Below are 14516 nucleotides of genomic sequence, written 5' to 3'. Positions count from 1 at the left end.
CTGCAGCTATTCATGTTAAGCTGTAACTTGAATTAGGCTAGCAATATTAACATGTAGTGAGATATTTGAGAAACCTGCTACTTTGAATAATTCTGACTTAGAAATAGAATATGAATTATTTTGGGTGATTAAAGGTAATATTTTCTAAAGTAGCTTAGGTATTACAGTAATATTTATTAAACTTTTAAAAATGTGGTTTAAAGGCAAACTTCAGCCCCCGAATACTAAAAATAATTGAACATATAGTACTTGTGGATCACTCTGTATGAGACAAGGGAGTAGTGTGAAGTTTTACGGTTTTTTTCCCCTTAAATAAAATCTATGTTAGTCTTTTAAAAATATGTATTTCTGATAACTATAGTTGACAGTAGAACTCCATCGCAAGGTTATTGACTTGTTTTGGCAGAATGTGTTTATTATTTTGTACCTCTGTACAAGCTCATGTGTCTCACTTGACATTTAGTGCATTTCAATGAAAAAACACAAATTGCTCAATGCACATATGGTTTCCAGTTATTTCTATCCAAAGATTATTTGGGCTGTGGGTCTGCAGTGACACCTAGTGGGTGATAAGGATGTGAGCATCAATGATTAAAATGAATTTCACAGCTAACTTCTAGGGCTTTTGGGCATCATGTATTTGTTTTAATGTTCTCATTTCTATTACTGTTTTCATCAGTTAGAATCTAGTTGTGGGGAAATTAAAAGGATTCTCCTCATTGCCAGTGGTGAAACAGACTGCCGGTTGGTCTCATCACCTAAGTCAGAATTGTTAAGTTTGGAACAGATTTCCAAGATAACTAATCCAATCCCCATTTTTTGTTTTTTGTGTGTGTGTTTTTAGAGATGAGGGTCTTACTATGTTCCCTAGACTGGACTTGAACTCCTGGGCTCAAGGGATCCTCCTGCCTTAGCCTCCCAAGTAACTGGAACTATAGGCACATGCCACTATGCTCTAATTCTCCATTTTTAACAGGAGGAAACTTACTGAAGCCAAGAGGGAGTTACTGATGTGAAGTCACAATTAAGTGCTAGAACCTCAACCTGAATCTCCACCATCCAAGCTTTCTACAGTACCCCATACAGCATTTAATTCTGAGTTTTCTTTTTAGTTTAAGAACTTGGTACTTAGCAAAACCAGTACTGATACATAAAGTCAGATTTTCTTTCAATAACATGGAGTCAGTGTTCAACATAGAGCTTTTGATAAATAAAACCAAATGCTTTACCTGTTAGACAGTGAACATCTACAAATAACAGCATACAAGCAGGCAAGAACCATCAGGGATATCATAGAGGAGTTGTTTATGTTTAACATTGAGGGATGGAGTGGGAAGATTAGGCCTTTAATAACCCTTCTAAGAGTCTGTGAGTTTTCTCTAGCAAGGTAGAAAGCCCATCTTTGTTCAAATTTTTCTTATTTTCTAGTATATACCAGCACCTTTGGGAGGAAAGGAGAATCAGTATTCAAAGAAACAGTCATTTAGGGTTTGTGGCACATAATTTGTTTAATCCAGATCGGATACATCAGGTACAGCAGTGGCACACGACTCAATACTGTAAATGATATACATGTTTTAACATATGCACTACAGTTTCAAAAGAAGACGACAGGAAACTCAAGAGTTTTTTTTTTTTTTTTATAGAAAGTTTTCATGTTTTATCTTCCTGCAGTTTTGTACAGTGTATTTCTTCTTTGCCATTGTGATGTTGATAAGCAAAGCCCATTTATTATATGAAAATAGAAAAGAACACACTTGATGTATCTCACGATGACATTAATGGGGGGAAGGGTGTGACCTCTAAGTAAAACATTACATCGGAATGTCTGATTATCAAAAATATACCATCCCTCCCACCTCCCAGGTTTGTAAAATAGTCCATTGGTCCAAGGAGCCCCCAGGACGTGGGTCAGTGCCCTACACTGGTTGCAGTGACATCATCCAGTGTAGCTGAGTAACCTGCTAAGATAAATGTCATTCCCACACTTGAGAAAAAACACAGAACATTCTGAATAGAAAACAAGACTTAAAAGGAGCCCCTTTAAAGCTGTTTCATTTTCTGATAGCCACTTTCTCTTAGTTTTAATAATGCTCTTCATGGTGCTGTTTGGGCTCCAAGGGTCATGGGTCATAACAATGTTTTTCCTTCATCTAGTCATTTTAAAGCTTTGCAAATAGATTTCATTAGGAAATCAGAAAGAGAAAATAAAAGTTTGTCATGGTTACCATGCCAAGTAGTGTAGAAAGGAAATGAATATTGCCTTAAGTTCACAGCATTGGGATATTTTTGCCTTCTAGTTACCTGGTAATTGAAGTGCGTGAGACTGGAAAACTAGAATTCATTAGTAACCTCAAAATCTAGTGCTAGCTCAATTTTCAACCACTTCCTCCGCAAAACTTAAGGAAAAACTTTTAAGTACATAATGTCTCAATGTACACTTTCCTTGTCTACAATCTAATAAGTGATATCCTGAACTGTAGGAATCATATTTTGAAAACTGGATAAAATCATCAGCATATCCACAAGTTGACATTTTTGTTAATCATAGATTGGCATTAACTGTCCACTTTAAGTTCTGTTCAAATTCTGTGTGATTGTAAACTAATGTGTTCAGCTGTCACTGAGAATATCTATTGGTCTTTTGAAAGGAAGTCTATGCAGTTAGTCCTGAGCTTGGCACTAGTTATGAAAATAGGAGAGGAAGGAGAAATAGTACAGAGTTTGTTTCCAGAGATCTTGGTTCGCGGTGGTTCTAAATTGAATACTTCCCTCCCCCAAGTCAGCACCCTGGAAATCCAGGTATTAAAAATATAAGCAAGCCTCAGAGCAGTGCAATATAATGTGGAGGAAAAATCCTAGGACAAGATGTCTTAAGTCCTGGATTGCAATAATGGTTCTGCCACTAACTTGCCATGTGAACTTGGATAAATCATTCAGTTTCTTTCCACATTTTCCCCTCTCTGATTCAAGGATTTAGCTACTTTACCTACTACCATCACAGACTGTCATAAGGACCGCAAGGAGTATAAAAGGTATGCTTCAAAATGTCATTGTCCTAGTCTTCTCTTCATTGAGAACAGAAAATATTTGACTAAAAAATATTGACTCTTCACTTGTTCATTGATTTCTGACAAAATTGATAGTCCATAGATGGTTCTACCTAGAGGACGGTGGTTTCCAAAGTATGGTTTGTGTTGGTACAGTCAGGTGATTTCCAAGGGCCGTGTCCAAATAGTATTGACATTTATATAAGACTGTGTCTCCAATTACAGTATGATTTGATGGATCTTCTCCAAAGCATCATTGCTGTCAGAGGCAGTGGGTGTGGTAGAAAATGCATTAGACTAATAGCCAAAAGACTTGTGTTCTGGTCTCAGCTCTGTCATTCAATAACTGCATGACCTTGAACAAGTCATTTAATTTCTCTAGGTCTCAGTTTTCTATACTGTAAAATAAATTAGATATTCTTAAATCTTTTCTAGTTCTGATATGCTCTTAATACTATATTTTCTAGGTTCCCATTCATTTGACATTTGAATGTAACTGTTTGTTTTGCCCTCCCCCTCTTAATGCTGAGTGGGATTGAATGGAATAGGTGGTTTTGGGAATCTTATTATGTCAAGGTGGTTCAGGAACTATGAAAGCTCAAGGGTCATTGCACCAGAAAGCTGTTGGCCCCCAGAAAACCCTGATATCCTGGTTTTTCAGTCACTGGCCAATGAGTTAGACTTACGAAACCGATTCAGCATACTTTGGACCTTGTGTTTTCTTACCATACCCTTTGGCAGTGTCATCTGGCTGTGTTCTGTAGTGTAGATGAGCCATTTTCCAAAGGTTGACATTTTTTGGACCAGAAGTGAACTGAATCTTTTATCTCTGGCTAGGGCTACAGTGGAGGATGGAGAAAAAGGGGATGGTCTAATGGTCTTTTAAGGAAGTGGCATGACGTGGGATCTGAACGTGAAGTGGAAGGAACACAAAACATTCTGTTGATTAGGACCAATTAAAAAAACATGGTAAATTGCTTGGGACATGATATTTAACATTAATTTTTGTGGGAACCAGTAAAATGTTCCCTTGGTGCCCTATCAAACAGATCCTTTATTGAATCTGTCACTATTCTAACCCTGTAATGACCTGTTCTTAAATTCATCACAGGAAGTTTGTATGTGTATGCAACCATGTTCCAATTTACCTCCTTTTTTTTTCTTTTCTTTTCTTTTTTTTTTTTTTGAGATTGTGTCTTGCTCTGTCGGCTCACTGCATCCTCCGCCTCCCAGGTTTAAGCAATCCTCCCCCTTAGCCTTCCTAGTAGCTGTGATTACAGGGGCCCACCACCATGCCTGGCTAATTTTTGTATTTTTAGTAGAGATGGGGTTTCACCATGTTGGCCAGGCTGGTCTTGAACTCCTGACTTCAGGTGATTGTTCACCTTGGCCTCCCAAAGTGCTGGGATTACAGGTGTGAGCCACCACACCCGGCCCTATTTACCTCTTTATCTCTTACCCCAGTCAGATCTTATGAAGTATAACTAAGATATTTAGACACTTGTAATTTTGCTCTACTACTCATTTTTTTTTAAAAGAAAAATTCTTTTCTAGTCCTTTGCCTGCCCTCTAAGTGGAGGTTAGTCTGGTCTTCTAATGAGACGTGTATATGAAGGGAATTGATTTAAGTATGTATTTTCCGATGTGTTTAGGTTGGTTGTGTGTATACACATGTACTCTGTAGTTGTAAAGCGTTTCTGCCTTCTTAGTCTGTAAGCTCAGGGGGCAAGAACCACTCCATTCTCACATTAGGGGAAATCCTTGAGGCCAGACCCAGAGAAAGAACTCAGCCCGTGGTCAATGAGGGTAAGTATAAGGATATAAAGATAGAAGGCTCCCTCTCCTCTGCCTTCTGCCCACATTCTGGTTAGGTGCCACCTCGAAACCTTTTGAGCCTACAGGGTCAATCAAGCTGGGGTCATAGGGAAGCCCACTAAGGGTGTTTTTAGGTTCCTGGCTAGTGAAACTCATTTAGATGGCTGTGGTGGGCAGAGAAATTCTTGGCCTACAATTAAACAGCTAACCACTAAGCTGTAGGATGGATAGGCAGCTCCCGAGGAGCTCATGTATTTCAGAGCCCAGGCTGCAGAGACTGCACCAAGGTGGCTGGGTGTTGGGAAGGGCAGGAAAGGACTTGTCACTAACTCTGAGGCCCACCTACTCTGCTATAAGCAGTGAATAACGGTTGGGAGGATTCCAGAAATGCTGCCCCCAGCTCCACCAGGGTGCAAGCTAGTTGAACAGATATGTTGTCCAGGTGTTCAAGAAATAATCTTCACTCCTTTGCTTGCACAGAGGTGATCAGGCTTCTCCCCCATTTCAGCTGTCTTCAGGGAGATCAGGCTGAAGCCTCTTCAGACATCAAGGCATCTTTCATAGCAGGTAAGAATCACTAGAATCTCTTACTTGCTTTTGCTTGGAAGCATTTTTCTTGAGGCACACAGGCTTACCCTTCCACAGCCTCTGTGTGGGAGTTGTCTCAGGTGTGATATAAGTCAGAGGAATCTTGGTCCCCGTACCACTGCCCTCTCCGGAGGAAACTACTCCCGGGGCCTCTTGGAAGGACTCCGGATGGGCTTTATGGTGGGTCCTGAGGGAAGGGTCCATATCAAGGTGCCATAATGACTGGCTGCGGCTGCAAGCCCTGGGTCCTTCCGTTCTCCCCTCACTGGCACATACCAGAGTTGACCGTTTCTCAGATGTTGGCGATTTGCCTTTTCAAGATTCCAGTGTGATAAATCTGTTCATTCCCTTTCTTTCCCAGAAACCAAAACTGCAAACACCAGTGGTTCCAACCCCAAGGGAAGCACCTCTGTTCTGTGTGGTAGACTTCCCTTACCCCTACACTCTCCCAATTTTTGCTTCACTCTTTCCTCCTCTGCAGTTGCATTCACACAGATAGAACTCCCAGGCACAAGTCTGTTGTGCGTGGCAGTGATGAAGAAGGCTTTACTGATGTGTTTCAGGATCACTGGGATCCAGGTAGAGACAGATGGCTGGACACAGAAACAGCCAGGGGTAAGCAGAGAGGTACAGAGACAAGGGAGACGGGGACAGACAAAGGGTAAGGATTGCCGTGTGGTCACTTGGCAGCTCTGCACAGGTCAGCTGGGCAGTGGGGGCCCAGGCTCAGTTGACCTCACCCACCTGGGGGAATGGAGAGAGAACTCAGCAATAACTGACTTCTTAGCCTAAAAGCTTTTGCTATAAAAGGAGAAAAAAAAATCCCTCACAAAATGCATTGTTTTGGTTCAAAGGTGTTGGGTCCATGGAGAAAAACATTTCACAAAAATCCGTTGGTGTTTTTGTTTTCCACCTTTTCCCATGAATAAATATTATCCATTAAGAGCCTTGAAAAAGGTGCTTAAATACACAGTGTTATATTTTCTTCCTGTTTTGCTTGTGACAACTTGGCCTCTTTGCTGCTCTTGGTCTTGTATTTTCCTCACTGGGGTCTCCAGAAACAATTGTTATTTGGTCTGAGTCTGAGGCTCCTCCATCCAGGCCCTGTCCTGGCACATAGCCTACATCCCCCACTGGCCCATCCCGACCTCCCCCCCCACCCTCCCTCCCTTCCTCTGGCCCCAGTGAGTTGCAGATCACAGGGCTATGTCCACGCTAGCAGCGTGAACCTCAGGTGCCCCTTTGCTGCCTCTTTTTCCTTCCAGGCACAAGTCTCAGTGCTAGGGGTACAATGGGGCAGGCAGAAATAGTGGGGAAAAGGGGGAGGGAGTGGTCCCAGTGGCCACCCACCAACATGCCAGTCCCCTTCATTCCCCACTACCCCCTCTGGCCCTCTCTGTCCAGTGGTTTTACAAGGCGGAGACCTTGACAACATTGCTGGCTATGGAAGGAATGTTCGTGTTGGGGCCTGGGCTGGCAGGGGGTGGCCGACTTTCCCCCTCTGGGGTTAGCGCTGGGGGAGTGGGGATGCTGATGATGGCTGTGGTGATCTGGGATGTTTTGCAGTTTGGTCTCAGTCCGTCGTCTGCTTTCAAATTAAGGCTGGAGCGACTGGGATAGAAAAGAGTGAGTTGATGATGGTTCCTGCTGGGCAGCGTCCCAAAGCTTCCTTGACCCCCCTACATTCCTTGCTCATGGTAACCAGAATGATATTTTGTTGTCCCTCTATCTCTGGCTTTTGTAATCAGTTTGTAATAATCCATTCTAATTATTATTCCTAAACTACTAGCAATTAGCTAGTTGTGTATAGTAGGCTTTGAATTGCAGAGTGTACATCACTCCCACCAGTGATTGTTTACCTATCATTTGTGGCATTGGGCATTTGCCTTCCCTGAATTCTCTGCAACCCATTTGGAGGTAGTGGGAAGTGGCCTAAATATAAGCAGAGAGGAGGGAAAAGTCAGTCTCTGGGATTCAAAATCAGCCTAGGATAAGCCATGAGTAACACAAATATGAAAACTGTTTCTTGAGAAAACGGTTGGTCCATTCCTTGTACCAGATCAGATCATTTTTGTGTATCTAGAGACACATTATTTTATATGTATATATATAATTCTTTTTAAAGTTTTTTTTTCCCCCGTTACCTAACCCCATTTTCAGCCTAAACTGCTGTACTACCTACTCCAACAGCATATGAAGGGCCTTTGGGTTTCCTTACAAGGAAAGGAGGAAGGTAGAGGGGCTCATGCATTAGATAAGGGGAGTGGCTAGAGGATCCTCAAGGTTCTCCTAATGCTGCGATTGTCTAATTCTGGAAATGGGATGATTCGAGCCTTTGGGGGTGATGGATGGAAGCCACCCACCTGGTTGTAAGGGAGGGCTGCTCACTGCCCTGGATATGGATCGTGCTGAGCTCTTGCATGCTGCGCAGGCGAGTAGCTGGCAGGTTAGAATTGGGCAGGTGTGTGGTCTTCTTACTACGACGGGAGCAGCAGGTGGTAGTGAGGCCTGGGTGGCTGGACAGTGAGGGACTTCTTGTGGATGGGTAGTTCTGCATTGAACTCTCCATGCAGTTCTGCTCAAACATCTGCTCATCAATAAACTCGTGGTTCTGTGGGAGGTAGAAGGAGAAGAAGTAGGAAAAGGAGGTAGGGAAGAGAGAGGTAAGCCCCTATACGCTGTATGGCTGCCTGTCTCTGTTCTGGACCTTGAAGGAAGGGCTCCCAGCTGCCCAGATCACAGATAAGCATTCAGGAGGGGTGATGTCCCATGGGCATCCAATGAGGACAGAAAGAGAAGCATATTGGCAGCCCTGGCCATCAGCTCAAAGGGTAGGGACTGCAGTTGTGAAATCATGGTGTGACATATACTCCATCTACAGCTTTGAGCTGAAGGGACATAGAGGACACAGAGGGATTCAGTGGCATCATCACAGCTAGAAGCAAAGACTTTACTTTCCAGGCTTCATACAAGATCTGCCAGAGGTGGCAGATGAGTCATTGACTGTGGGTAGTGGGTATGCTAGGTTGTCTTTCCTGGATTTAATAGGTAAGGGTGTGACAAAAGCTTTTAAACATGGGGGTCATTCACAGAATTGGGAGAGCATTGATCCTGAAGGCCAGTGGGACAAACTGTCAGGGATAGGGTTTCTTTTAATTATTTTTTTCCCCACCTGATTATGGGATATGAGTCCTTAATATATCTGGAGGCACAGGATTCCCTAGGTCAAGTGTAAGCACGGGAAGGGATTGCTAAACTATCTCCTGACTGCAGGCCACTGGGATGGGGTATAGCTGAACCCAGGATAACTAAAAAATGGCTGTTTGGCCAAGGTGACTACAAATCTATGGCATTAATAGTCTGGCTAAGGCTGCCAGAGTGAGGAGAAAGTCTGAAGAGAAATGGCATGAGAACAGAGTTCAGGGAAAGACCAGCCTGGCAGCAAATACCAGGAGTCCCCACGGAGCTGGGATGTGGCACAGACAGATGTGGCACATGGAGACTCACAGGATACCAGCACTGGTGCCATGTTCCACCACCCCTTCCATGTCCCTGGGGAGGTCCAAAGAGGGAACTAGAAAGACAGTTGGGTGGTTCAGCACAAGAAACCGGAAGCCTGAGCTGGTGCTGGGTGTGACAGCAGAGGTAGGAGGAGCCCCAGAAGAATCAGCAGCACATGCACAGAACCAGGCCGGGGGGTAAAAAGGGGAGAATCCACAGACTCAGAATTATCAGGGAGAAAAACATCAATTGAATTTTTAAAAAGTTATACCTTGATGGTGGAGGTTCGTACAGATAACAGGGGATCATCCACAAGATAGGACAACCCCTACAGGACAACATGCCAACAGAAGATAAAAACACCATTGATTGTACATTCCAGCATTCCCAAGCCAGTTTCGACATTCATTCTCTTGATCCCGGCATTCCACCCTTTGAGTCAAACATTCCATCCCTCATTCCCAGCATTCTGCCCGCTTTGTCCCAACATTCCACCCTTTAGCCCCAACAGGACCCTGCTCAACCCCAACATTCACTCCTTCCATCCCAACATTCTGCCTCTCCTGTCCCAACATTCCACCCCTTGAGTCCAACATTCCTCCCCTAAAATCCAGCATTCCAGGGCTTTAACCCCAATATCTCACCCCCACAATCCAACATTCTTTCCCTCAAATTCAGCATTCCATCCCTTCAATGCCAGCATTCCATCCCTCAATTCTAAAATCCGATTTCTTCAATGCCAACATTCCAGTCCTTCAAACCCAAATGTTTTCACCCATATCCTTTCAATTTACACATTCCACCCAGCACATGCAACTTGGAAAGGGCAGTTGGGTCCAGGCCTATCCCTTTGGCAAGCTCAGAGTCTTTGAGAGAAAGTCTAGATACGAATATACATTCTTGATGACAAATCCTATAAACTAGGGTTTGCAGAGCACCTTCCCATTTTGGAAGTCCTTGTTGGGTTCAACTGCCATCCACAGTGTCCACATTTGGTTCAGATAGAGTCATCTAAGCCAGGCATGGTGATGTGCACCTGGAGTTCCAGCTACTTGGGAGGCTGAGGTGGGAGGATCACTTGAGGCCAGGAGTTTTAAGACCAGCCTGGGCAACACAACAAGATCCTGTCCCTGCAGCCCCACACCCCTCTGCCAAAAAAAAAGAGGAGTCATCTAACATTTATTCTCTCTACATCTGGGAGGCCAGGATATGGAACATCTAGAATTAGGAAGTTCCTTCCTTAGTGTACTGAGCCCTGAATATAGACTCTTTGGGGAGGAGGTTCTAGAAAGGAGCAGGAAGGCTTTCACTTTGTTTCTCCTTGGCTTTTCCACCCTGACCTCTCTTCCCTGTCTGCTATTCCTAGCACTTATCTGCCAAGGGTCCAGGGTTGGCCCCACTGCCCTTCCTTTCAGTCTGATGGTTAGGCACAAGCATCATTCCACACTCCAGCTGTGGCACCCTAAACCATGGCTCTGTTTTAACAATCAGCCTGTTAGCATCTGGATCCCCTGAGAACCGCAGGGTGACTGGGCAGAGGTTGGGGCGGGGGTGGTACTTCTGAATCCTGGTTGGAGAAATACATGCACTGCCTCCTTCACACACTGTCTGCAGGAGGATGTAGGGAGCCAAGGGGCCCACAGGCTGCATCAACCCAGCCCCAGAGGTGGGACAGAAATCAACACTCTTCTCTACTGTCCTATACAAATTCAGCCCAAGCTTTGAAGGGTGATGCCCGTCAGAACTAAGAAACTGATAGGCAGACCCCTAAGTCCTCAGTAATCAAGAAATGGGCTTTGGAGATGAGTGTAGGAGTGTGTGGGAGGCTGGGGGAGTGGCCTCCTCAATGCTCCTGCAGGACAGAGCTGGCCTCCCACCCTGGTGACCTTGCCCCACTCCTCAGGGTCTTCCACCTGAGGGCCAATAGATCCCATCACTACCTTTTGGATCTGAAGGGGACAGACTTTGACATCTGGCCCAGAGTGAAGATGTGAGTACAGCCTTAGAAAAGGGTCAGGGTCAGTGCTGAAAAGCAGGTGGCAATGGGCTGGGACTCACAGTGGTTTTTTCCAGGCAGTGCAGCAGGTGATGATGCTGGCTCTCGATCAGTGAGGTGGTCTTGCCCATGTGCTCCTCTTCTGGGGTGCCCTAGTAAAAAAAGAAGAGAGATTGAGTAAAAAGCTGGTGGCTCTTCCCCTCTCCAGCTCCTTCATTTCTCCACTAAAGGTCAAAGGGCAATAGAATCATCAAAGTTTTTTATTTGACCAAATTTCAGGGTCAGCATTGAATATGCTAGCCTTTGGGCTCAGAGGCCCTTGGTCTAAACCTGGTTTAGAGGTAGTGGTGATAATCCTATAGGAGTGGTGTGTGATTGGGGGGCTGCCACCTGGGGAAAGTTTGGAAACATGTCCTCCTTGGGGTTCATACTGGGGTCTGGGGTGGGAGTGCTGGTGTCCCGGGAAAGAGAAAACAAGCCCATCTGCCCCTTTACGTTCCCCAGTCCAGGTCCTCTAGGTACCTACCGTCAGCTCCAGTGCCTCGTTGAGGAGCCCGTTACGCTTGCTGTGCAGGTATGCATTCGAACTGCCTGTTTTGGCCACACGGATCCTGGCAAGGCGGGCCTTCTGTGATTGGCAGAGATAATAAAAGAATGAGGGAGACCATGATACAAAAAGACAGCAAGCCTGGTGACGCTGTGAGGCTGGCTTCCCAGGTGACACCTGATGAAGGGGATGAGGCTGTTTCTCTCCAACCTCATGCATCTCCAGTTATAGACCCAGGGATTGGGTCTGAGACGTTGTGTATCCACTTTGTATAGCTTGGTTGGGTCAGAATTCCCAGGAGTCTCCACTCATCTCTCCAGCCTGGGTATTATCCTGGCAGGAGAAATATCACTCATCCAAGCTCTCTTCTCCCAAAGGTTTCATGACCTTTATCTACTCAGTATTGCAAAATGCCGTGTGCTATTCAGTTGTGCTACTCAGTTTTCTTATCTCTAGACTGCAAACTCCTTAGAGGAGTGTATGTGATAGCTGCCCTGATTCTCCTCTAGGGTCCAGTACAGTTTTCTATATATGGTACGTCCCCAAATATGAGTTAATTATGAGAAAAGCAAGGAGGGTGCCTATGTGCTCTTCAATGCTTCTTAACTCCTCTGTAATTTTTTTCTTAGCACTTATTACTAAGGAAAGATATGTTTTATATATTTATCTTGATACTTTCTCTCCCACTAAAATGTAAACTCCTTGAGGGCAGGAGTTTTTGCCTTGTTTACTGATGTACCCCCAGTAAACAGTAAGTTCTCAATTTTTAAAGTTAATAAGCACATTTACAATTGTATTTCTGTCTTCAGGAGTGGACTCATGCATATATATATATATATATATATATTTTTTTTTTTTTTTTTCTTTTCAGACAGAGTCCCACTGTCACCCAGGCTGGAGTGCAGTGGCGCCATCTCGGCTCACTGCAACCTCTGCCTCTGGATTCAAACAATTCTCTGCCTCAGCATCCTGAGTAGCTGGGATTACAGGCGCCCACCAACGCACCCAGCTAATTTTTGTATTTTTAGTAGAGACGGGGTTTCATCAGGTTGGCCAGGCTGATCTCAAACTCCTGACCTCAGGTGATCCGTCTACCTTGGCCTCCCAAAGTGCTGGGATTACAGGCGTGAGCCACCGTGCCCGGCTGCATGTATATATTAACATATGTTTGTTTTGTTGCACATGACAGTGGGAATGAGTATAGGTACATGTGAGAGTTGACTGGCTGTGCCTAAGAAGGGAGGATGGGACACATTTCCATACACTACTTGGCTTTAACTAGGACAACTGAAACTCTCCCCAGCTCCAACCTGGGAAACCTTCAGCAGAGAAGGTCCACTGCAGGAGGGTTGCATGGTATCTCAGTTCAAGCTCATCTCTCCTGCTTGCACAGGGAGAAGCTGAACATATTACACATGCTGGCTGCCCTTCTCCTTCCTAATGACTGTAATCACTGTCACCATGACAGTAGCACAACCAAAGAGAGAGGACTAAGGAATGAGACTGAGAGAGGGAGAAGGGACTGGGTAGAGGTTTCTTGCTGGTTAAAAAAAATGCAGCCTGAGGTTTGGGCTCTGTATAACTATTTACAGCCCCAGGCGCTTGCTACTGGAAGCAGAACAGCCCACAAGGATAGCAGACCCATCCTGGAGTAGAAGGGTCCCTCCTTCTGGCTCTGAGCAAGTCCACATGCGACTTTAGCATGGACTCTAAGCAGGAAAAGAGTCCTAAGGAAATTGTGGCATTTTCCACTTCTTGTCACCTTCTCCCCAAGTGTCCTGCTGGGCTGGTTCATCTGCTAAAAGGAAGCCACTGTCTCAGGGGTTTAGGTGGTCAACAGAAGCACAAAGGACGTATATCTCTTGCTTCGTGGGAAGTATCTCCTTGCAGAAACAATTCAACTCCCTTCTCAGGCTTCTAAAGATGGGGAAGGGGCCAGGACTTGAGCCTGAAAGATCTTCCCGTAAGTCTGAGGAAGACTGCTCCTCTTGATGAAGGAGAGAATAAAAAGGGGAACCTGGGAGAGAAAGGATGATGGCAAATCAGTGCTATCATTCCTCCTCTCTACAAGCAGAGAACATTGATTGGGGGCCAGGACAGTTCTACTCCATGGGAAACCTGCTCCAGCCCTCTCCTTGGCTAGATGTTTACGTTCAAGCAAGTTCCTCATCATTTGAGGATGTGGCTGCATTTGCTTTGGGTGAGTGCTGGGTGTTGAGAGTTTCATATGGAAATCCAATTGTGTCAAGCTTATTATAGTCTTATATAATTTGATTGCACCACTTGGAGCCAGACCTTTCTTGTATCTGGGGTCCGTCTTCATTAGTTTCTAGAGATGAAAGATTCTCCTGTTCTTCTTTGTGGCACTTCTTTTAATCATATCTTACCCTGGGCTCTATTAAAGCAACAGATTGTCATATCAAATGTACTAGATCATTTAACCACTTCCCACACAGGATAAAAAGGTTTGCAATGGATTTACAGAACCATACCCAGCATATGAAATTTGGTGGGGCTCTATAGCCTGGTTTTGAGCTCTTGGGGGCTGGGGCATGTGGCTTATGCATATTTTTATCTCTTAACACCCAACACAGGGCTTCACACCAAACAGGTGCTCAAGCAAAGTTTATGATGCCTGAGGAGGGAAGAAGATCCTATGTAGATGGCTGGAAGGCCATGCTTATACAGCCACTGTAATGGACTTAATCCTTGAGTGGATTGGTCAGCTTCATCCTCTTCCATGGCTTTAAGAACAATGTGAGAGTTAAAAGAGAGCTTAGAGATCATCCAGATAAATTCAAAGACCAAAAAAAAAAAAAAAAATGGAGGATGTGAGGGGAAGTGACTTATCCAGGGAAAGGCAGTGGACGATCAAGACTTCAGCTCAGGACCTCTGACTTTCAGACTGAATGTTGCTTCCAGAACATTCTCCTCCTTCTTTCTCCTCCTCCTTCCCTGAATTTCCACCATCAGACAAGTTTTGAAATTCGAGCAAAGCCCAGGAGATTGCATTTTTAAC

At 44.6% G+C, this 14516-nt stretch overlaps 1 protein-coding gene across 2 annotated transcripts in view; it reads right to left on the bottom strand.

The window, feature by feature from the left end:
- Positions 1-6596: 6596 nt before the first annotated feature.
- Positions 6597-14516, bottom strand: part of KCND3 (potassium voltage-gated channel subfamily D member 3) — a 223201-nt gene continuing 215281 nt past the window's right edge. Inside the window, exons 4-8 of one of the 2 annotated variants that reach the window (XM_033198977.1) lie at positions 11477-11578; positions 11013-11102; positions 9226-9282; positions 7817-8064; positions 6597-7064 (exon numbers count right to left, since the gene is read on the bottom strand). In XM_033198977.1, the coding sequence (XP_033054868.1) occupies positions 6863-7064; positions 7817-8064; positions 9226-9282; positions 11013-11102; positions 11477-11578 (699 nt within the window). In that variant the 3' untranslated portion in view covers positions 6597-6862. The remainder of the gene's footprint in view (positions 7065-7816; positions 8065-9225; positions 9283-11012; positions 11103-11476; positions 11579-14516) is intronic. The other variant, XM_033198978.1, reaches the window with a different exon arrangement.

The sequence above is a fragment of the Trachypithecus francoisi genome, unplaced genomic scaffold (genome assembly GCF_009764315.1).
Source record: "Trachypithecus francoisi isolate TF-2019V2 unplaced genomic scaffold, Tfra_2.0 Lachesis_group5, whole genome shotgun sequence".
Classification (NCBI taxonomy): domain Eukaryota; kingdom Metazoa; phylum Chordata; class Mammalia; order Primates; family Cercopithecidae; genus Trachypithecus; species Trachypithecus francoisi.
Note: the sequence above shows the minus strand (reverse complement) of the source record. Positions and strands in the feature narration are given on the sequence as shown.